Source organism: Fundulus heteroclitus, chromosome 16 (assembly GCF_011125445.2).
Source record: "Fundulus heteroclitus isolate FHET01 chromosome 16, MU-UCD_Fhet_4.1, whole genome shotgun sequence".
NCBI classification, from domain to species: Eukaryota; Metazoa; Chordata; class Actinopteri; order Cyprinodontiformes; family Fundulidae; genus Fundulus; species Fundulus heteroclitus.
This window is the reverse complement of record NC_046376.1, coordinates 5,768,552-5,791,864: the sequence shown is the minus strand read 5'-3', so window position 1 is coordinate 5,791,864 and position 23,313 is coordinate 5,768,552. Positions and strand designations below refer to the sequence as shown.

Sequence of the window (23,313 nt, the reverse complement as noted above, 5' to 3'; positions counted from 1 at the left end):
TGTGCTTGTGTATGTAAGGTTTATCCATGAGAAAGATGCTCAATAGTAGTTGTGAAGAGCCAAAACCCCCAGATGCCGAACGGGACCACCACCACAACCCGACCTACTCAGTTAATGCTTAGGTCCTGACCCCCCATCCCGGCCCCAGACCAGACAACCCACGAGCCCACCCACCCGAAGATGGGGCCAACATGAACCGAATGCCCCCACAAACCCTAAAATGCTACCTCCCCCACACCCTCTCCCTCCATTCTCTAGCCACAAACCAAGATTCTTGAGTGCATAAACGCTGCCTCACAGCTCCTGCAAGCTAAAGACGCGGATATTCTGAAAGCATCTACTCTTCTGCAAAACGGCATCAGTGTTTTAATGAAGTTTAGGGAGCAATTTGCTGAGGCTAAGCCTGCCACTCTGGCTCTAGCTGCTAAATGGGGAAGTCCAACGCAATTTGAAGCAACCAGGGCCACAAAAGTTAAATGTCACTTTGATGAACTTTCTGAAGACATTACCCCTATATGGGACCATCTCGTTACAGAGAAACAAGCTCAGCACTCCCATTGATTTAGCATTATGGTGAGTTAAAATGTATGCCCTTTGTATTCTTTCTTTTTTTTCTTCTTTTTTTTTGGTGTATCTGTATCTTTCTTTGATGGGGTGTTTTAAACGTTACCATAGTGACCAGAGTCAGAGAGTGTTAGGGCTGTGGTTGCTGACTGTTAAAACTGTTTTGTTTATGTATATCAAAATAATAGTGAAAGAAATGTGAAATTGCTGATTCCCCTTCTTTATTTTTGTGTATTTTCATTTTCAGGGGTTAAAGTTCTCCGTCATTTGAAAAATGAGTGCAAAACGTTCCGTCTAGACTGCAAGGTATTAAACTGAAGCTGCTTTCATCCAATGAAACCTGGCAGAGCCGTGACATTAGCTAATCAGAAAGAGAGTAGGGTGGGTTTTTGTGAAGCGGACATCTGCCAATCTGAGTTTTATCTGTGTCTCATCATTTTAACTTTTGGGAGAACATTTTAAAGTGACCTCAGATGGCATGAATGAAAGTAGCAGTGGTCAAAGTTTTCTTTGGATTTATGCAAACCAGCAGGTCATAAAGTTCAGCGGAATGAACAGCTGACAACATCTTCATCGGTAAGTGTGTCTGTCACTGCTCCTGCAGTTAATTAATTAATTATTTCCACCTGTGGCCATTCGCACTAGAACCAGCTGAGAAAGCCTCCTGTGGTTCTATGGACTCATTTTATTCAACCCAAAATCACCTGCCAGAGAGATAAGCTACAGCATTCAAGATTATCTACAGCAATATCTAACTTTATGCAAAGTTCAATAACATTTTTCTAATTAAAGTGTTCATCTTAAAAAGCAAGTTATGTTCTTTTCTGATCAACTTTGAGCAATTTTATTAAACTTTTCAAAAATGTAACATCCCATCCATCCATGGATTTTCTATACCCGCTTGTCCACACAGGTGTTACGTCAAGCCCTATCTGATGGGGAAACAGGGCAATGGGGGGGCAGGGGGAAACAGGGTAATGGGGGGGCAGATTACATCCTGGACAGGTCACCAGTCACAGGGCTAAAATATAACCGTTTTATTAGACTTCAAAAAAGTTAAATAATGCCTTTTTTATATACTCATGAGGTGTGATAATTAATTGCTGTGCAAAATTTGGAAAAACAGACTGATTATTGTAATGTGCGATCTGTGTTAAATTGAAATATATGATGTCATCATAGTGTTGGTTATGTGTCCTGCATTGTCCATGGTTGTGGTTGGCCTTGTATGATCACAGGATTGGTTTATATAGAATGTGACAGGGAGCCAGTGGAGTTAATGTACAGGAGTGAACTAGATGATGTAATGACGAAGCTGCTGTCTTTTTACTAGCTGCAGTTTATGGAGGTTTTCTGGAGGACAGGGAGGGAAGGGAGCTGAAATTGTAAAGTCAAGAGGTGAGTGGACTGTAAACCAGCTTGGCAAAAGTGTGAAGGAAGAACTTGATGCTGCTGAGATGAAAGTTAACCAGGTGATGATATGGAAAGTGAAGGAGAGGATGGGAGGCTGTCCAGGATGGCGCCAAGGCTCTGAAGCTGAAAGGTGGGAGAGATACAGGAATGGTCAATATATATTGTAGACCTACCAGATTTGGTTAATGTTCACTTTGTACAATAAGCAAGTGAGGTAACTGATGTGGCATGATGTCCACTGCTCGGGAATATATGGGCTGACTTTAATTTTTTTTCAGTCAGACTGATTATTTTTGCTTTAACCCATGCATTTAGGGGCAGAGATTATGTTAAACTTCAATGTTAAACAAATGTTGCCGCAATGTTATGAGGAAGCTGCTAATAAAGTTGCATTCAAGTACACAGTGGATTCACATTCATTATTCTATTTGCAATATAAACAACCAAGACCAATTTATAGAGTAATCTGAGACTTTTGAGACAGACTCAAGTAATCTAAATATTTGAGAGAGAAAGAGAGAGAGAGAGGTGTTTGAGTGCTGGAGATAGAGTAATACGGCATCTGCATAAAGACTAATTTTATTCTCTATTTTCATGCATTTTATACCTTTAACAACATTAGTTTGTCTAATTGTTGCTGGTAAGGGTTCAAATAAAATGTCAAACAGTGAGGGGTGGAAAGCGGGCATCCTTGCCTAGTGCCCTTCTGGAGACAAAAGCTGGAAGATGTTTGGTTATTTGTCCTGACACATGCTGTTGGGAAGCTGTATAACATTTTTAACCCATTTATTAAAAAAAAGTTCGAAAACCAAATTTATGTAGAGTATCAAATAAATTTTTCCAGTTAACTCTATCAAATGCTTTTTCTGAATCTAAAGACAATATATTGGATTCAATATTTTTACTATAGGAATAATCTATTAAATTAAGTAATCTGTGTGCATTTGTGCATGACTGCCTACCTTTAGTGAAACCAGTTTGATCAGGGTGTATTATGAGATGAGCCTTTTTATTGGGTATGCTTTTTAGAGCTTCCTGAATTCTGACTGTTGTCAGTGGTGAATCCAGGGTCATTGTTTGACTGTCTGGTAATTTAGGAAGTATAATTTTATCCAGAAATTACTTGATGTCATTATCTGGTGGATTCATCTGCGATTTGTAGAGATCTCCGAAGGTGTTGTTTATACTTTATACAGTTGAGTCTGTGACTGCAAATAAAGTCTTTTTTTTCTTTGTTTATTTTTAACTGATTAGCTAAGAAGCTTACTTATTACCATCTTTAAAGTTCTCTTTGTTTTGTTTTTCAATATATTCGTTTTATTTTAATTTTACTTCACGGATTTTACCCAGCTTTTCCTCTTCCTGGAAGGTTTCTAGTAACTTAATTTTCTCCTTTGATTCCTGAATCTTTTTGTTTTCTATCTTCTTTTAATAAGATGAGAATGAAATTATTTAAATCTCTCATCACTGCTTTCCCTGCTTCCCAGACGATAGATGCTGATGTTCCTGGTAGATCATTGTACTCCAAGTATGAACCCCACTCTTCTTTAAAATATTTGATAAATTCTTAATCTTTAAGCAATGATGTATTAAGTCTCCAGCTTTTGATTTGTGGGGTTATTTTTTATTTATCACGGTTAAAGAAACAGGAGCATGATTACTGACAGCAATAGGATGTTTTACAGCATCAGAAATGTCAGACAGCAGCGAGCTTCTGGGTAAAAAATAGTCCAAACAAGAGTAGGAATGATGGACATTTGAAAAGAAAGTATATTCCTTTCTGATCCCTGAACAGCTGACCAATAATATGAAGCTTATCTACAGCAACTGCAGCCCTGACACCTTCAGCAATGTATTTCTTCCTGATTGGGAATAAAACTTTTGAATAATACCACGATGAGCCTGACGACTGTCCATTGTTGGCCGATCAGTTCCGGGTGAATTTATATGTAAATTTAAGCTCTAATGAGGCCTCGCCAGCAGGTCTATAAAGCTTGGAACTCCACACTACTCCAGGCATTTTGAATTGAGAAAGCTTCCTGGATGGAAAGCGAAACGTCTTCATCTTCAGAATAGAAGTCCAGTTGTTTTATTTTTTAACCTTTTTTGAATCACCCATTCATATGAATTTTCTATTATTTGGGGGAGCAAGAGAGGTTGCAGATGTGTTAAACTTCATGGACCAGTGTGAAACATTCTTGACTGTGAGACCACTGTCAGACTCTGGCTGGTGTCTCTTTTTTTCTGCGTTTTTACAGTACTTTTGGCTAATTTTTCCTATAGTAGACTGAGAGGAAAGGGGGTTTGAGAGAAGGGGAAAGACATATGGCAAAGGACCGCAGGCCACAATCGAACCCGGGTCATCAATTTCGGAGACTAAGGCCTCTCTATATGGGTTGTGCTCACTACCCCTGCAACATCGGAGCACGCCCCTCCGGCCTGTGTCTTAAAGGGACCTGCTCACACTGTGGCCAGCAACAACATACATAACTGAACTGAATTCCAGGAAGCATTTTATGCAGCACTTTTACCCACAGAATATCTCCCAGAGGTGGAAGAAAAACTCAGGTATGGTCAAACTATCAGAACAGGGCTTGAGGGACTTTGCCTTTGATTACCGAGCATTGTGTTTACGTTGGAAGCCTGATATTTCAGAAGCAGAATTAGTAAGGAGGATTTTGAAAAATTGTAATCCCAAACTAGCTGGATGCCTTCGAGGTACCATCACAACGATGGACCAACTAGTTACAGTAGGATCACAGGTGGGAAAAAAAACTGCTGGAGCTAAGGCCTATTGGGGAAATGCTGGCCAACAAAAGTCCAAAGGGAAGATTCCAGCCAAATCTCATCAAAACAGGGTGGTTAGAAGACCGGCAGATGTTGTTTCTCTTATGGAACGAGGTCCGAGGATGTCATCTCCCCTTTTGTATGTCCCTATAGAGGTACGAGACAGAAAATGTAATGCTGTATTAGATATCGTCTGCACTTTCACACTAATGTACCACAGTTTCTAGCAGGAAGTTGCTCATCGGGGGAAACTACTACTAAACAAGCTGAAAGTGAAAGCACTATAGGTTTTCCAATGGGAAACACTATAGGTTTTCCCATTGGAAAACCTATAGTGCTTTGGGAAAAAACATTATTTTATACTACTGGCATGGAATGATGTAGTCATTGGAGACATTTGTGGTGGTAGATACTGACTTCCATGAGGTTTTGGTCTTGATTTCCTGACAAAAATCTCTAGTAGAAGAAAATCCTGAATTACCCTGAAGAAGGCTACAAGCCGAAACATGTTGGTTTGACATTCAAGTCTGCTCCTGAACCGTCAAGCATTGCTGAAGCTTTCATCCACCAGTTCATGTACCTTGAAAGTTGGTGAATAAACTTTTGGATCCCTGAAAAAAAAATCTCTACCATCATTAATCTAGGGGACTACATCTATGGAATCAAAGGACCTCAAGGTTATTAATTTTACCCTTTTGTCCTTAAACCCATGCTCACTACAACGGTACTTCCCTGTTCATCCCATTTAAGTTTGATTGTTTCCCTGCCTAATAAAGAAATGGTAAAACTCCCCATGGAGTTATAACCCAGAAAAGGGAATTTTCCACCACAGGTTAAAAAAAACTAAATAAACATGGTCAAGTGTATGTACAGATAAACTAGGTAAAACCTTTATTGAAGAACATACGATTTATACCACTGATGAGATGCCAGTGTGCTACAGAGCCTACAGAGTTTTAACCTTTCAAGCAGCAATTACTAAAAGAACATATTGAGAGCATATTAAAAGAGGGAATCATAGAGTCCTCTCAATCATCTTGGGCATTCCCAGTGGTTCTCATTCCAAAAACCTAATAAGACATTGGTTTTGTGTGTTATCGAGCCGTAAATGCTAAGACCCGTCAGGATGTCTATCCCATGCCTCTAATACATGAGCTGCTGGAATCGATGAATGGAGCTTAGATTTTAAGCACCCTGAATTTAAATTCTGGGTACTGGCAAATGGTAGTAGCTGCGGAGAGTAAAGCCAAAACTGCTGTTATAACACCTTTTTGACTGTATCAGTTTAGATGCATGCCGTCTGGACTTAAAAACGCTGGTGCCTCTTTTCAAAGACTGATAGAAAAAGTGTTGGTAGAGCTGAGAGGGAAAAGTTGCTTTGTATATATTGATGATGTGATCATCTTTTTGCCCACTCCAGAACAACACCTGAAAGACCAGGAAAGGGTTGTTAAGTTACATGAGTCCAATCTGACTTTGAACATAAAAAAAGCAACTCTAATTCTCGGGCCATGTAGTCTCAGGGAAGGTAGATCAAGTGGACCCAAGCTGTCTAAGGTTACCTGACCCCGACTGAAAAGAAAAGTCTACAATGGCTCATGGGGTTGGCAAGATGGTATCACAAATTAAATTCTCACTTTGCTGACATAGCTGGTCCATTATTAACCTGACAACAGCCAGCTGCATGTATCGCTCCGCCTAGCTCCACTCACATACATCTGGGACACGGCTGATTGAAAGTGATTTCCCCAACCAAATTTTTGGTCTGGCCAATCGGGACGCAGGGCGGGTGTTTCATGGATGTGACGTAGTGGAGAAGCCACCGTGAGATTCCAACAACAATGGCGGCTCGCATCGAGGAAGCAAGCGTTAGCATTGATGCTGCTATTTCTTCCATGTTGTCCAATCTACCTAATATTGTTTCATTAAAAGAACATCAGAGAACGGCTCTTAAGGCTTTTGTTGGTGGAAACCATGTTTTCGCCCTTCTCCCGACCGGATTTGGCAAGTTTTGTTTTCCGGGGCGCGGACGCGCAACGCGGACGCGTCCCCGGAGCGGTTAGCGGTTAGCGCGAACCATATAAGGAGGCCTTTAGTCCTCAACGCGGTCGGCCCGGGATCGACTCCGACCCGCGGCGCTTTGCCGCCTGTCTCCCCCCCTCTTCCTGTCAGCTCACTGTCAATAAAAGGTGTGCCACTACAGTGTTTCCCGCAGGAATTTGCTTATGCGAGGCGGACCGGCTCGCGGAGCGGGGGGGGGGGGGATTGGACGACACGTTTTCCGCGGAGCGGGGGGGAGAGGGACGACACGTTTTCCGCGGAGCGGGGGGGAGAGGGACGACACGTTTTCCGCGGCCGCCTCGCCAAGATAGCGCTGCGGGAAACCCTGCACTAGAGCCGCAAACACATAAAAAAAAAATGGTTTTTTTTCCTGCGTCGGTCTCATCAGCGTCACGGGTTAGCTTCGGTGTGAGTGGTTGAAATACCACGTCGATAAAGATGACAGACAAGTGGCTTATCCAATCATATGCAAGGAGTTTTGATAAGGCCCAGCCTTCAGTAAAGGCAATCCCTATGGCGGTGTCCCAGATGTATGTGAGTGGAGCTAGGCGGAGCGATACATGCAGCTGGCTGTTGTCAGGTTAGTCCATTATATCTACTCATGAAAAAAGACAGAAAGTGGAAGTGGAAATCTGAAAGCCAACATGCATTTGTACAGCTAAAGAATGCTTTGATAAAGGCACTCCATATTAAGGCAGCAGATTTCTGGATGCCATTTGAGATACATACTGACGCTAGTGGTGTTGGATTGGGAGTTGTCCTGGTTCAGAGGACATTGGAGGAGGAACATGTCATTGCCTTCCATTCCAGATCCTTAAGAGGTGGAGTGTGTAATTATTCTTCTAAAGGAATGCTTGGCTGTTGTATGGGCTGTAGAGAAATGGTGACATTAACTATCCAAAAAGAGCATCTCGATTGACTCCATCTGCAGGAGTTCCAGTTCAAATTGAAGTACAGAAAAGGGCTCCAGAACTCAGAAAATAGGGTAACTGTTCCAGATGCCCTATGTCGAGCAGTAGGTGAGGCCAGTTCTGCAGTTGTGGCTATGGCTGCTGCTAAATCGGGTACATACTTATATTTGTCCTTAGCAGACATCAGAGTAGCCCAGGAGAATTGCCCTGATCTCCTTGATATGGACCAGGCTTCTACTGCTAATAGACCTAATAGAATGGGCTTCTATAAAATCCAGGAGGTATAGTACAGGAAGTCAATGAATGAAGTCAAGTTGTGCTGACATATGGCATTGATTGCAACAAACAGTATTTCCTCAACCCTGTCCTATATGACCATTTGTTAATAACTTTTGAGTTCAATCTGAGTTCTCCACCTCCAAAAGATTTCATTATAGTAGAACTTTAGCAGATAATTCTTATCAAACTAGAGTCTGTCCACCTTTTAATTTCCTCAGTATCACAGAAATGCCAAGCAGATGGCAGCAATGTTGTTTCTTCCCATTCACAAATTGACAACTTTGTTGAGGGTGTCACTTCGTCGTTGCATTTTGCATTAGACAATGTAGCCCTATTTAAAACGAAGGTGATTATTCACAGGAAGATGGCTCCTTGGTTTAATTTAGAGCTGCGTTCTTTGAAGCAATATGTTAGGAAATTCGGGAGAAAATGGCACTCACACATCCAAAGGAATCCTACCGAATCTGGAAAAACAGTCTACTGTTATATAAAAAGACCCTTTGCAGAGTTAGAACAGCATTTTTTTCATCATTAATAGAGGAGAATAAAAATAATCCTAGGTTTCTCTTTAGTACAGTTGCCAAACTTACCCAGAGTCATAGCTCTGTTGATCCTTCCATTCCCTCGGCTCAAAGCAGGAATGATTTTATGGGATTCTTCATAAATAAAATTTACCCCATTAAAAATAAAATCATTGGCATCCTCACAAACATGATTACCTCGTTCTCAGTAAGTGAGATAGTGTTGAAGGAATGTTTAGAACCGGATTCTGTGTTTGAACTGTTTAGTGGAGCTTTCTGAGTTATCTAAACTTCTTAATCTAAACCTTAAACTTGAATGTTAGACCCAATCCCAACCAAGTTATTTGAGGAGGTGTTCCCTTTGATTAATGCCCCCATTTTAGATATTACTAATCTATCCTTAGTAAATGGATATTTAGCACAGGCTTTTAAAGTAGCTGTTATTTAACCTTTACTTAAGAAACCATCTCTTGATCAAGATCCATCCATCCATCCATCGTCTTCCGCTTATCCGGGGTTGGGTCGCGGGGGTAGCAGCTTCAGTTGGGAAGCCCAGACGTCCCTCTCACCAGCCATTTTGGCCAGCTCCTCTGGGGGAATTCCAAGGCGTTCCCAGGCCAGCCAAGAAACAGTCTCTCCAGCGTGTCCTGGGTCTTCCCCTGGGTCTCCTCCCGGTGGGACGTGCCCGGAACGTGTCCGGGAGGCATCCTAACCAGATGCCCGCGCCACCTCAACTGGCTCCTCTCGACATGGAGGAGCAGCGGCTCTACTTTGAGCTCCTCACCCTATCTCTAAGGGAGAGCCCAGACACACTATGGAGAAAACTCATTTCGGCCACTTGTATCCGGGATCTCGTTCTTTCGGTCACGACCCAAAACTCATGACCATAGATGAGGGTAGGAACGTAGATTGACCGGTAAATCGAGAGCTTCGCCTTTTGGCTCAGTTCTCTCTTCACCACAACGAATCGGTACAGCGCCTGCTACACAGCAGACGCTGCACCAATCCGCCTGTCGTTCTCCCGCTCCATCTTCCCCTCATTCGTGAACAAGACCCCAAGATCCTTGAAATCCTCCACTAGGGGTAACGCATCCTCCCCAAGCCGGAGAAGGCACTCTATCCTTTTCCGGCTAAAGACCATGGTCTCGGATTTGGAGGCACTGATTTTCATCCCGGCCGCATCGCACTCTGCTGCGAACCACTCTAGTGAGAGCTGTAGATCACGCCCTGATGAAGCCAATAGGACCACGTCATCCGTGAATAGCAGAAATAGCAGAAATCCTAAGGCCACCAAAACGGATCCCCTCAACACCTTGGCTGCACCTAGAAATTCTGTCCATAAAAGTTATGAACAGAATAGGTGACAAACGGGAACCTTGGCGGAGTCCAACTCTCACCGGATCTTTTACTGCCGGCTATGCGGACCAGACTCTAATAAGGGCTGTCAGGTCTCTGTATGACCGGTGTCAAAGGGCCCGGTACTCCATACTCCCGGAATACCACCAAAGGACCCCCTAAGGGACACGGTCGAATGCCTTCTCCAGATTCACAAAGCACATGTAGACTGGTTGGGCAAATTCCCATGCCCCCTCCAGGATGTTGCTGAGGGTATAGAGCTGATCCAGTGTTCCACGGCCAGGACGAAAACCACACTGCTCTTCCTGAAGCCGAGATTCGACTATCCAACGGACCCTCCTTTCCAGAACCCCAGAATAGACCTTGACAGGGAGGCTTAAGAGTGTGATTCCTCTGTAGTTGGAACACACCCTCCGGTCCCCCTTTTTAAATAGGGGGACCACCACCCAAGTTTGCCAATCCAAGGGAACTGCCCCCGATGTCCACACAATGCTGCAGAGCCGTGTTAACCAACACAGCCCCACAACATCCAGGGCCTTAAAGTACTCAGGGCGAATCTTATCCACCCCCGGGGCCTTGCCACGAGGAGCTTTTTAACAACTTCGAAGACCTCATCTTAAGAGATGGGATAACCCAACCCAGAGTCCCCAGGCTCTGCTTCCGCAATGGAAGACGTGTTGGTGGGATTAAGGAGGTCTTCGAAGTATTCCGCCCACCGACGCACAACGTTCCGAGTCAAGGTCAGCAGCATACCACCCCCACTAAAAAAAAGTGTTGGTACTGCACTGCTTCCCCCTCCTGAGACGCCAGATAGTGGACCAGAATCGCTTTGAAGCCACACGGAAGTCTTTCTCCATGGCCTCTCCGAACTCTTTCCATGCCCGAGTTTTTGCCTCGGCAACCAGCCAAGCCGCCTGTCGCTTCAACTGCCGGTACACATCAGCTGCTCCTGGAGTCCCACAGGCCAATAAAGCCCAATAGGACTCCTCCTTCAGCTTGACGGTGTCCACCAGCGGTGAGGGAGGGTGTTCGAGGGTTGTCACCGTGACATGCACCGACAACCTTGCGGCCACAGCTCCAACTAGCCGCCTCGACAATAGAGGCGCGGAACATGGTCCATTCAGACTCAATGTCCCCCGCCTCCCTCGGGACGTGTTCAAAGCTCTCCCCGGAGGTGGAAGGTAAAGCTCTGTCTAACTGAGGACTCCACCAGACGTTCCCAGCAAACCCTCACAATACGTTTGGGCCTGCCAGGTCTGACCGGCTACCTCCCCCACCATCGGAGCCAGCTCACCACCAGGTAGTGGTCGGTGGAGAGCTCCGCCCCTCTCTTCACCCAAGTGTCCAAGACATGCGGCTGCAGATCAGATGAAACGACAACAAAGTTGATCATTGACCTACGGCCTAGGGTGTCCTGGTGCCAAGAGCACATGTGGACACCCTTATGCTTGAACATGGTGTTCGTGATGGACAATCCATGACGAGCCCAGAAGTCCAAAAACCGAACACCACTCGAGTTCAAATCAGGTAGACCATTCCTCCCAACCACGCCTCTCCAAGTCTCACTGTCATTGCCCACGTGAGCGTTGAAGTCCCCCAGCAAAACGAGGGAGTCCCCAGGAGGGGCACTCTCCAGTACCCCCTCCATGGAGGGTGGGTAATCTGAGCTGCTTTTCGCCGCATACGCACAAACAGTCAGAACCCGTCCCCCCACACGTATGCGGAGGGAGGCCACCCTCTCGTTCACCGGGGTGAACCCCAACGTACAGGCACCGAGATGAGGGGCAACAAGTAAAATGGTAATGGTAAATGGCTTGTACTTGTGTTAGTATTAGTACTTGTAGTTTTAACTAGTCTTGACGACCTCCAAAGTGCTTTACACTACAGTCTTAGTCATTCACCCAGTCACACACACATTCACACCCTGACGGTGGTGAGCTATGTTAGTAGCTACAGCTGCCCTGGGGCAGGCTGACAGAGGGGAAGTGTGCCCACTCCAGCTCGGCGCCTCTCACCAGGGGCAACTCCAGAGTGAAGAATGTCATACCTCTCTCAAGGAGACTGGTTTCAGAGCCATGTGTCGATGTGTGTTTTGACTATCTCTAGCCGGAACCTCTCAACCTGGCGCACTAGCTTAGGCTCCTACCCCACCAGAGAGGTGACATTCCACGTCCCAAGAGCCAGCTTCTGCAGCCGAGGATCGGAACGCCAAGGTCCCCGCCCTTGACTGCCACCCGTTGTACAATGCACCCGACCCCTTTGGCCCCTCCGACAGGTGGTGAGCCCATTGGAAGGGGAACCCATGATGCCTCTTCGGGCTGAGCCCGGCCGGGCTCCATGGGTGAAAGCCCGGCCACCAGGCGCTCGCCAACGTGCCCCACCTCCAGGCCTGGCTTCAGAGTGGGGCCCCAGTGACCCGCGTCCGGGCGAGGGAACACAACGTCCATTTATTGTATTCATCATAAGGAGGTTTTGGGCTGCTCTTTGTCTGGGCCCTTACCTAGGACTTGTCTGCTTTGGGTGACCCTACTAGGGGCATAAAGCCCCTGACAGCATAGCTCCTAGGGTCATTGGGACACTCAAACTCCTCCACCACAGTAAGGTGGGAGCCCAGGGAGGGGTTGATCAAGATGATTTAATAAATTACAGACCTATGTCTAATCTTCTTTTCCTATCTGAAATTCTAGAGAAAGTAGTTGCTCATTCAATTCAATTTCAATTCAATTTTATTTATATAGCGCCAAATCATGAAACATGTCATCTCAAGGCACTTTACAAAATCAAGTTCAATCATATTATACAGATTGGGTCAGATTATACAGATTGGTCAAAAATGTCCTATATAAGGAAACCAGTTGATTGCATCAAAGTCCCGACAAGCAGCATTCACTCCTGGGGAACCGTAGAGCCACAGGGAGAGTCATCTGCATTGTACATGGCTTTGCTGCAATCCCTCATACTGAGCAAGCATGAAGCGACAGTGAGAAGAAAAACTCCCCATTAACGGGAAGGAAAACCTCCGGCAGAACCGGGCTCAGTATGAACGGTAATCCGCCTCGACCGACTGGGGTTACAGAAGACAGAGCAGAGACACAACAAGAGAGACAAAAAAGCACAGAAGCACACATTGATCTAGTAATCTGTTCTACATTAGATGGTAGTAGCGGGTGAGCCGTCTTCTCTGGATGATGTCACAGTTAACAGAACGCCAGACCAGGTGTACCTACTATGAAGAAAAAGAGAGAGAGCAAAAAGTTAAAAGCAGAAATGACGACAGTCATTTCAATGTAATACAATGCAAAACTGGAGAACAGTAGACTGAAGAACAGTAGAAATCAGTAGAGTGAGAAAATTAGACCCTGATGTCCTCCAGCAGCCTAGGCCTATCACAGCACAACTATAGAGATAGCTCAGGGTAACATGAGCCACTCTAACTATAAGCTTTGTCAAAAAGGAAAGTTTTAAGATTATTCTTAAAAATAGATAGGGTGTCTGCCTCACGGACCAAAACTGGGAGTTGGTTCCACAGGAGAGGAGCCTGATAGCTAAATGATCTGCCTCCCATTCTACTTTTAGAGACTCTAGGAACCACCAGCAGACCTGCAGTCTGAGAGCGAAGTGCTCTGTTAGGAACATACGGGGTAATCAGAGCTCTGATATATGATGGAGCTTGATTATTAAGGGCTTTATACGTTAGAAGAAGAATTTTAAATTCTATTCTTGATTCAACAGGAAGCCAATGAAGAGAAGCTAAAATTGGAGAAATATGATCCCTCTTGTTGATTTTCATCAGAACTCTTGCCGCAGCATTTTGGATCAGCTGAAGACTTCGAACTGCATTTTGTGGACTTCCTGATAGTAAAGAATTACAATAGTCCAGCCTTGAAGTAACAAATGCATGGACTAGTTTTTCAGCATCACACCTGGACAGAATGTTTCTAATTTTGCCGATATGTCGGAGGTGAAAAAAGGAAACTCTGGAAACCTGTTTAAAATGGGATTTAAATGACATGTCTTGGTCGAAAACAACACCAAGATTTTTAACTTTATTACCAGAGGCCAAGTTAATGCCATCCAGATTAAGTGATTGATTAAGAACTTTATTTTTTGAAGACTCTGGCCCAAAGATTACAACTTCTGTCTTGTCAGAACTTAAATGCAGGAAATTTAAAGTCATCCAGCTTTTGATGTTATCAAGACATGACTGCAGTCGAAGTAACTGATTGGATTCATCAGGATTTATGGATAAATATAGCTGAGTGTCATCAGCATAACAGTGAAAATTAATCCCATGCTGTCTGATAATTTTGCCAATCGGAAGCATATATATAGTAAATAGAATTGGTCCAAGGACTGAACCCTGTGGTACTCCACAAGTGACCCTAGAGTTTGAGGAAGATTTATTATTAACATGAACAAACTGGAATCTGTCCGACAGATAAGATTTAAACCAGCCTAATGCTTTTCCCTTAATCCCTACAGTATGCTCAAGTCTTTGTAGGAGAATATTGTGATCAACTGTATCAAATGCAGCACTGAGATCTAACAGGACAAGTATAGACACAAGTCCATTATCTGAGGCCATGAGAATATCATTAGTGACCTTCACCAGAGCTGTTTCAGTGCTATGATGAGCTCTGAAGCCTGACTGAAACTCCTCAAGTAGGTCATTACCAATGTTGCCTCACTTACTGAGGACGAGGTAATCATGTTTGGGAGGATGCCAATTATTTTATTTTTAATGGAATCAATTTTATTTATGAAGAATCCCATAAAATCATTACTGCTAAGAGCTAAGGGAATGGATGGATCAACAGAGCTGTGGCTCTGGGTAAGTTTGGCAACTGTACTGAAGAGAAATCTAGAATTTTTCTTTTTCTCCTCAATTAATGATGAAAAATATGCTGCTCTAACTCTGCGAAGGGTCTTGTTATACAACAATAGACTGTCCCTCCAGATTAGGTAGGATTCCTCTTGGTGTGTAGAGCGCCATTTTCTCTCCAATTTCCTAACATTGTGCTTCAAGGAACGCAGCTCTGAATTAAACCAAGGAGCCAGCTCCCTGTGAATAATCACCTTCTTTTTGAAGGGAGCTACATTGTCTAATGCAGAACGCAATGACGAAGTCATACCGTTTACAAAGACATCTATTTGTGAATTGGAAGAAACAACATTGCTGCCATCTACAGGGCATTTCTGCAATACGGAGGATATTAAAAAGGAGACAGACTCTTTAAGTTTTGATACAGCATTATCCGATAAAGATCTACTATAATGGAACCCTCTTTTGGGGGTGGAGAACTCAGTTAGATTAAACTCAAATGTTATTAAAAAATGATCAGATAGGACAGGGTTGTGAGGAAATACTGTTAATTCTTCACAATCAATGCCATATGTCAGCACAAGGTCTAAAGTATGGAGCCAAGAGTGTGTCGGTTTATGCACATTTTGATTAAAACCAATTGAATCTAGGATAGTTTCAAAGGCTACACTAAGGTTATCACATTCTGTGTCAACATGGATGTTAAAATCACCCACTATAATAGCCTTATCAGTATTTAACACCAAATCAGATAAGAAATCTGACAACTCATCCAAAAACTGAGTGTAAGGGCCTGGTGGACGATACAAAACAACAAACAGAAGAGGTTTTATTGCTTTGCAGTTTGGATGAGGGAAACTGAGGGCTAAATGTTCAAAAGAACTGTAGTTATTAATTGGCCTGGGACTAATTAATAAATCAGACTGAAAGATGGTTGCCACTCCTCCTCCTCTTCCCACAGATCTGGGAATGTGGAAATTTGAATAATTGGAGGGAGTTGACTCATTTATACTAACATAGTCCTTTGTAGCTAGGTTTCTGTGAGACAAAACAAATCAATCTGTTTATCAGAAATCAATTCGTTAACTAAAAAAGTCTTTGGAGGGAGGGACCTTATATTTAATAGACCACATTTAATTGTTTTATTTTTAGGTTCAAGGTGAACCGTATTGATTTTTATTAGGTTTTTATGATTTGTTCCTTTTTAGATAAGTTTTTGATCTGTTAAGTTTTGGCCGTGGGAAAGACACCATCTCAATAGGATAATGGATGGGTAACAGTACAGAAGCTGCAGAGAGGTGTGTTAAACTACGGCTCTGCTTCCTGGTCTGGACCCTGGGTTGTCAGCATTTAGGAGGACTAATAAATCCGGCCAGATTTATAGAAAGAAGAGCAGCACCATCCAAAGTAGGATGGATGCCGTCTCTCCAGATCAGACCAGGTTTTCCCCAGAAAGTTCTCCAGTTTCTGTCTTTTTAAGTGGACAGAAACTGTCATCAACTATGTGAACACTTACAAAGTAATGACCTATTTGAAGAGTTTCAGTCAGGCTTCATAGCTCATCGTAGCACTGAAACAGCACTGGTGGACCTCACTAATGATATTTTCATCGCCTCAGATAATGGACTTGTGTCTGTTGTTGTGTTATTACACTCTGTTTAAGTTATTTAATGTTTAATAAAAGAACTCTTGGTCTGTTAGGTATTGTCTGTTGAATATCAGCCCAAACAGCTGATATTAGGACTATAGTTGAAAGGAATGATTCGAGCACTGGTCTTCTTTGGTTTGGTGTTCAAACTCTGCACACATATAGAATAAATGAGTAACAACGTCTCTTCAAGTTCAAGAATTTATTAACAGAAATAAAATACACTTCCAGAGAACATCACTATAGAATGCTGTTTATCTCAGTTAACACTATACTTCAATGGTATAACACTATATTTTCCTTAAGCTCTATTTTGGTTGTAATGAGTGGACCAGAAAGCACAAACATCATTGTCCCATCAATGTATTAAACCCTTATGGAACCATTCTAAACTTTCCCTGTTTATTCCTCTGCCAAATCTCTCGCATTGCCATAGCCCTGCGTTTGGGGGTGAAAATCATCCACTTCAAAAGACAGTTTCAATGTTAAACCACCAGAAGCTTCCCTGGAGACTCCATGTTTCAACAGGTCACTTTCCCTCTAATATGAACGAAATGTGCCAACCAAGCACCAGTGAGAAGGTTGGTGACCTAGAAGAGCACAGTCTTGAATACCTCTGGTTGGATCTGTAAGAGTTTTTCCAAGAAAGTGGTATGCAAAGTTAAAATTGACATTATATAGAACTGAACATAGTACATATCAGGAATTTATCAGTCAATAAAATGTTTTGATTAATCACTTTTAATCATTCATTTTTATGCCATTGTCCACTAAAGAGAACCATACATGACTAATTGTTACAAAGCCTGCCCTGGACAAACAAATCTTTTCCTGTTTTATCGTATATGTGTTGCGATCGTAGTTTCCTGCAACTAAGCTTTAATTTCTATTTACATTCCAATAATGCAAAGTAAAACGTAATTACCTTGTCTCTGAATTTTGACTTTTTATACCATTACAATATTTGTAAGTAACCAGTCATCGGATCTCCTTCTCCATGAAAAGCACATATGCATTATGTGCCGCAGTAATGCATATTTGTCGTTCATTGATATATTTGCATTGAAATACAATGGTTCATTTTCAATGGGCATATATGTGGGTGAAATATGTAACCTATTGCAAACATTTAAAATCTTAACATAACATTATATTCATAATGGCCTTTAAAAAATTGTCTTTTTTGGGGGGTCCTTAATAGTATTTTCTTTTCTTAAATTACTTTTACATTTATACTTTAATTGAGTAAAAAGTTTGAGTTTATACTTCTAAAGTATTTTTAAATAATTTTGACATCTCTATTTCTGTACTTTATCTTGTGTGAATTTATGTCTATTCTTATGTGACTTTATCCAATTCTGTTTGTTCTGCTTTTAGTTTTCTTTTATGTAATTGCTTTAAAACTTTCACTTGTGTATTTTAATTACATTTTAATGTCCCTCTTCTTATTTTATTATTTGTTTTCAATTAACTGTAGCACTTTGAGTTTTCTTGGAAATGTGAAGTATGTTACAAATCACATTATTATTAGTAGTAATATTTTAAAATGTTTATTATTGACAGTATTTTGTTGTATAAGTGATATTGAAATTGCTATGTAATATATTTTTTTAATATGTTTTTTTTATTCCAGGGGATATTTTTTCTATTTATTTATCAACAAAACTGTTTCTACAGCTGCACCTTTATCATCACCATAGAGGGATATTAATTTCAGTGACCAGATGGGTTAAAGTTTATCATTTCTAAATATTTATAATTGTAACACTGTTAAAGTTTATGTGCTCATTCCTCCATGGTTTAGGTGGTAGATCAGCAAAACAGCTCTCTCTGTTTCTACTATATTCCCTGCTTAGGCTCACTAAAAGTTCTCCCTACTAACAGATTTTCACTTTAGGAGCTCTTTTATGGCCAGGGTGCTTTGTGAATAAATTTTATCTTACCAAGGTAAATTCTAAGAAAAATCTGAGAATTTGAGAAATTCTTAGATTTTTACTAAAATGATGCCACTAAGACCAAACCTTTGGTCTTAGGATTCTTTGTATAAATGGGCCCAGATGCCCAAAGTTAAATATCTGTAGTCTATAACGGCGGAATATTTTTTTTCCAGGTATGCCCTGCTAATAGTGGACAGTGCTACAGCTCTGTATAGAACAGACTATTCCGGGAGAGGGGAGCTGTCAGCCAGGCAGGGACACTTGGGGCGGTTCCTCCGCATGTTGCTCCGGTTAGCAGATGAGGTACGCATTGCAGCTCACCCACCAGCTAAAGCATTTTTTCCCACAGTGGAACTTTAAACTTGGCTTAAAATTCAAACTCACTCAATGAACAATGTTCATTGCAGATACATAGGACTATAAAAAGTAATTCAGCAGCTGAGCATTATGACTTTGTAACTATTGTAAGGATAAAATAACTTTTAGCTCAAAAAAATCTGTCTGCACAGGAAGGTTTTCCTTTTTACTGAGAGCTTTGATGCAGTTGACGGATGCTGATTCTTTCACATCTGTGCAGAAATATATGAGCAAACTTGCCACATTGAGGTTCTTTATGTCCAAGCAGCTGTTATAGCACAAACAAGTGTGTTGTCTTCTCTTTCTAGTTTGGGGTTGCCGTGGTAATATCAAACCAAGTGGTGGCACAGGTTGATGGGTCAGCCATGTTTTCATCAGATCCCAAGAAACCAATTGGTGGCAACATTCTGGCACATGCTTCCACCACAAGGTACGTTTATGACTCAGTGTTTATCCTTCAGTGCGAGTACCTTCCAACTTATTTTCCTCTGTGCAGGCTATACCTGAGGAAGGGCCGAGGAGAGACCAGAATTTGTAAAATCTATGACTCTCCCTGCCTGCCGGAGGCTGAGGCCATGTTCGCAATCAATGCTGATGGGGTAGGGGACGCCAAGGACTGAGCTGGATTGGAAGAGGAAGCTAATTTTTGAACTGCAAAGGGGTGCATCAGTATGAGGGTTTGGTGGTTTGACAGGTGTCCTGTTCAAGTGCTGAGAGGAAGAGGTAGATCAAACTTATCTGCAGACCATGAGGTATTTTGTTATTGAAGTTTATTCTATTCAACAACAAAAATGGTTTAATGTCTGCTGCAAAGGCATAGTAATATTAGATCAAAACTTTCTGACAGTGTATGACCAATACCACCAACTAGATACTAATTGTGTACAAACATCTGTGAAGCCCAAATTACTTCAAACTGGCAATACATTTGTCTAGTGTTTCTGCTCTGAAGGTTTTGTCTTAAAAACAGCAAACCTTTATTTAAAACATTTCTAATGTGTTCATCTTTAAGCTGTTATGTCCATTATTTTTTTTCTCTATACATGTTGCAGAACTAAGTTAAATCTCATTAAAATCTGAATACTTTGAGCTGTGTGTGGGGGATCCTTTGATAAGCTGTTAACTATGAGTCTTCCAGTTATGGTGGCTATGTGAGAAGACGTGTTATTAGCAAAAGCGCCCCAAGAAACAAGTGAAAAAGCAAAACAACATAAGTTACCATCTTTAAGGTGAAATGCAGAAAGCTAGCGCTTATGGCGTGGATTCTATGTACTCAACTCAAAGGCACAAAAATAACGGCCTAATCTTCATGCTCTGTTCCGTGTCTGCTTGCACACTGGACCAGCTCCTTCCACGCTCAACACCAGCTGTGAGCTTGCTCAGCTTTTTCCGCTCACTCGGCTCTGTCTCTGTGCTAGCGACTACAAAAACTGCCCACTTCACCAAGTAGGTGAAGCTTAACTTCACCTACTTCGAGCACTCATTTCTTGCATTTTGCATTTTTAATGAGACTGTCATTTTGTTAAGCATTTAACATTATTATCAGCAAGAGGTGCCACAAAGATCCTGAAAAGAACCAGGAGAAGAAGTCCATACTTAGAGTAACAGCACCTGGGACATTGCTTGTTGCAGATTCTTTAAAGCAGACATAGCTTCAGTAATGAGTTTCATTTGCGTCAGAAATATACGTACAGCAGGAAATTCCAGTCATTACACATACGCCACCTTGGCTAGCACTTAACATGTCCAAAACCATTCTGTTTTGCAGTACCATTAAACGCATTTCACTTGTTTGTTTTGTCCTTTATTGATGTCCATTGTCATGTTCACCAGGGTCATCATTCTGTAGTCCAGTGTCTCAATCATCAGCATAGATTTACCAACTCCAAACCACGGGAAAAGTGAAAGTCCTATTTTATCCGCTGTGCTTGTGTTCAGAGGGAACGTTGGAACCCCATATGGGATCATGGGGTTGGAAACCTGAGCTGGAGCTGATCTCTCTTCTCTTCCTATTAGCGGAGTGATAGTCCGTCACAGTCTGAGCTGAGATGATGATGGTGTGGTCAGAAACAAACACAGGTGCACATGCACCTGACCAGCTGAGGGGCAGTGATGGGTAAATGTTTTTTCCACCACACAGGAACCATCCTCCTTCTGTAGGTATAGATGCCCACGCTATGTAGTCCCGGGTTAACGTGGAGTTTGGAAACAGATCAGCGAGGTTAGCCTGGCACCCCTGTACCTGGCTCAGTTTCTTGCAGCCAGGTTTGAAAGGTGACTGTATGCCAGGGGTTAAAGTTCTCCGTCGCTGCGACAGATTTCCGTCATTTGGAAAATGAGTGCAAAACGTTCCGTCTAGACTGTAAGGTATTAAACTGAAGCTGCTTTCATCCAATGAAACCTGGCAGAGCCGCGACATTAGCCAATTAGAAAGAGAGTAGGGCGGGTCTTTGTGAAGCGGACATCTGCCAATCTGAGTTTTATCGGTGTTTCATCATTTTAACTTTTGGGAGAACATTTTAAAGTGACCTCAGATGGCATGAATGAAAGTAGCAGTGGTCAAAGTTTTCTTTGGATTTATGCAAACCAGCAGGTCATAAAGTTCAGCAGAATGAACAGCTGACAACATCTTCATCGGTAAGTGTGTCTGTCGCTGCTCCTGCAGTTAATTAATGAATTATTTCCACCTGTGGCCATTCGCACTAGAACCAGCTGAGAAAGCCTCCTGTGGTTCTATGGACTCATTTTATTCAACCCAAAATCACCTGCCAGAGAGATAAGCTACAGCAGCCAAGATTATCTACAGCAATATTTAACTTTATGCAAAGTTCAATAACATTTTTCTAATTAAAGTGTTCATCTTAAAAAGCAAGTTATGTTCATTTCTGATCAACTTTGAGCAATTTTATTAAACTTTTCAAAAATGTAACATCCCATCCATCCATGGATTTTCTATACCCGCTTGTCCGCACAGGTGTTACGTCAAGCCCTATCTGATGGGGAAACAGGGCAATGGGGGGAGGTGGGGGGGGCAGATTACATCCTGGACAGGTCACCAGTCAGGGCTAAAATATAACCGTTTTATTAGACTTCAAAAAAGTTTAATAATGCCTTTTTTTATAAACTCATGAGGTGTGATAATTAATTGCTGTGCAATAATTGGAAAAACTGATTATTGTAATGTGCGATCTGTGTTAAATTGAAATATATGACGTCATCATAGTGTTGGTTATGTGTCCTGCATTGTCCATGGTTGTGGTTGGCCTTGTATGATCATAGGATTGATTTATATAGAATGTGACAGGGAGCCAGTGGAGTTAATGTACAGGAGTGAAGTAGATGATGTAATGACGAAGCTCCTGTCTTTGTACTAGCTGCAGTTTATGGAGGTTTTCTGGAGGGAAGGGAGCTGAAATTGTAAAGTCAAGAAGTGAGTGGACTGTGAACCAGTTTGGCAAAAGTGTGAAGAAAGAACTTGATGCTGCTGAGATGAAAGTTAACCAGGTGATATGGAAAGTGAAGGAGAGGATGGGAGGCTTTCCAGGATGACACCAAGGCTCTGAAGCTGAAAGGTGGGAGAGATACAGGAGTGGTCAATGGATATTGTAGACCTACCAGATTTTGTTAATGTTGACTTTGCACAATAAGCAAGTGAGGTAACTGATGTGGCATGATGTCCACGGCTCGGGAATATATGGGCTGACTTGAAATTTTTTTCAGTCAAACTGATTGTTTTTGCTTTAACCTAAGCTGTATGCTCACAGGATGTTTATCACCGCAATCCATCTGGGCCTTCAGGCTTCCTATGTAGTTTTTGACTTTCTTGGTGAAAGGGAAGATCCGGGTGGTGTTGTTGCAGGTGGAAAATAACTTCACATCACAGTATGATCCATTCAATGAGCGTATGCACGGCATGCGATTTTTATTTTTATTTATTTTTTTATGTAGCCAAGTGCAAACACAGGTACGAGGGCAGTCCTCAGGAAACACTTTCCGTCTCCTGCCAGCATGCTCTTAGCATACAGGGTGGGTTGTCTGGTGAATTTGGGCATCACTTAGCACGTAGCAGTTACTCATGTTCTTCTCTTCAGCCAACATCGTCACATACATCTGCCACGAGTTGTCTGGGTGATGGTCTGGGAGATTTCCCAGCCAAATCTTCATGGCAGTGGAGTGGATGAACCTCTTTCCTCTTCCACTCAGCAGATCTGGACGCAAACAGATAATGCACACAACAGTCACAATGCAAAGGAAGCCCCATGTCCATGGGAACCCAATTTTTGCTAGGTTAACAGATGTTAATTTTACCTTGGATTTTAAAGAACAGGAATCAGTTGATTTCTTCACCGACGTTGAGACGAGTGGCCCTAAAAAACCAAACCCCTTTGTAATTGGACTTCCCCACTGTTCCAACCTTTTAGGTATTTAACACTCTCTGTAACTTACAGTGGCTGAGGTGAATCCAGGAAGGTCTTCCAGTGATCTTCACAGCTGTTGGCGTGGCTAGGAGCACTACCTTGGGGTTGCCCAGTTCTTCCTTCTGACGACTTTGACGAACACCCAGTCTCCTGGGCTCACTAAAAAACGATAGGATATACCTTGTGTCAAAAGTTAATTTATGGCCCTTATGAACTGTATATGACCTTTTGATTTATGA

General features: G+C 42.4%; 1 protein-coding gene across 2 annotated transcripts in view; it reads left to right on the top strand.

Moving 5' to 3' along the window:
- Positions 1-20,447, top strand: part of rad51b (RAD51 paralog B) — an 87,080-nt gene extending 66,633 nt beyond the window's left edge. For both annotated transcript variants that reach the window (XM_036148770.1, XM_036148769.1), the window contains exons 8-10: positions 18,473-18,602; positions 18,965-19,086; positions 19,153-20,447. In XM_036148770.1, the coding sequence (XP_036004663.1) occupies positions 18,473-18,602; positions 18,965-19,086; positions 19,153-19,276 (376 nt within the window). In that variant the 3' untranslated portion in view covers positions 19,277-20,447. The remainder of the gene's footprint in view (positions 1-18,472; positions 18,603-18,964; positions 19,087-19,152) is intronic.
- Positions 20,448-23,313: the final 2,866 nt, after the last annotated feature.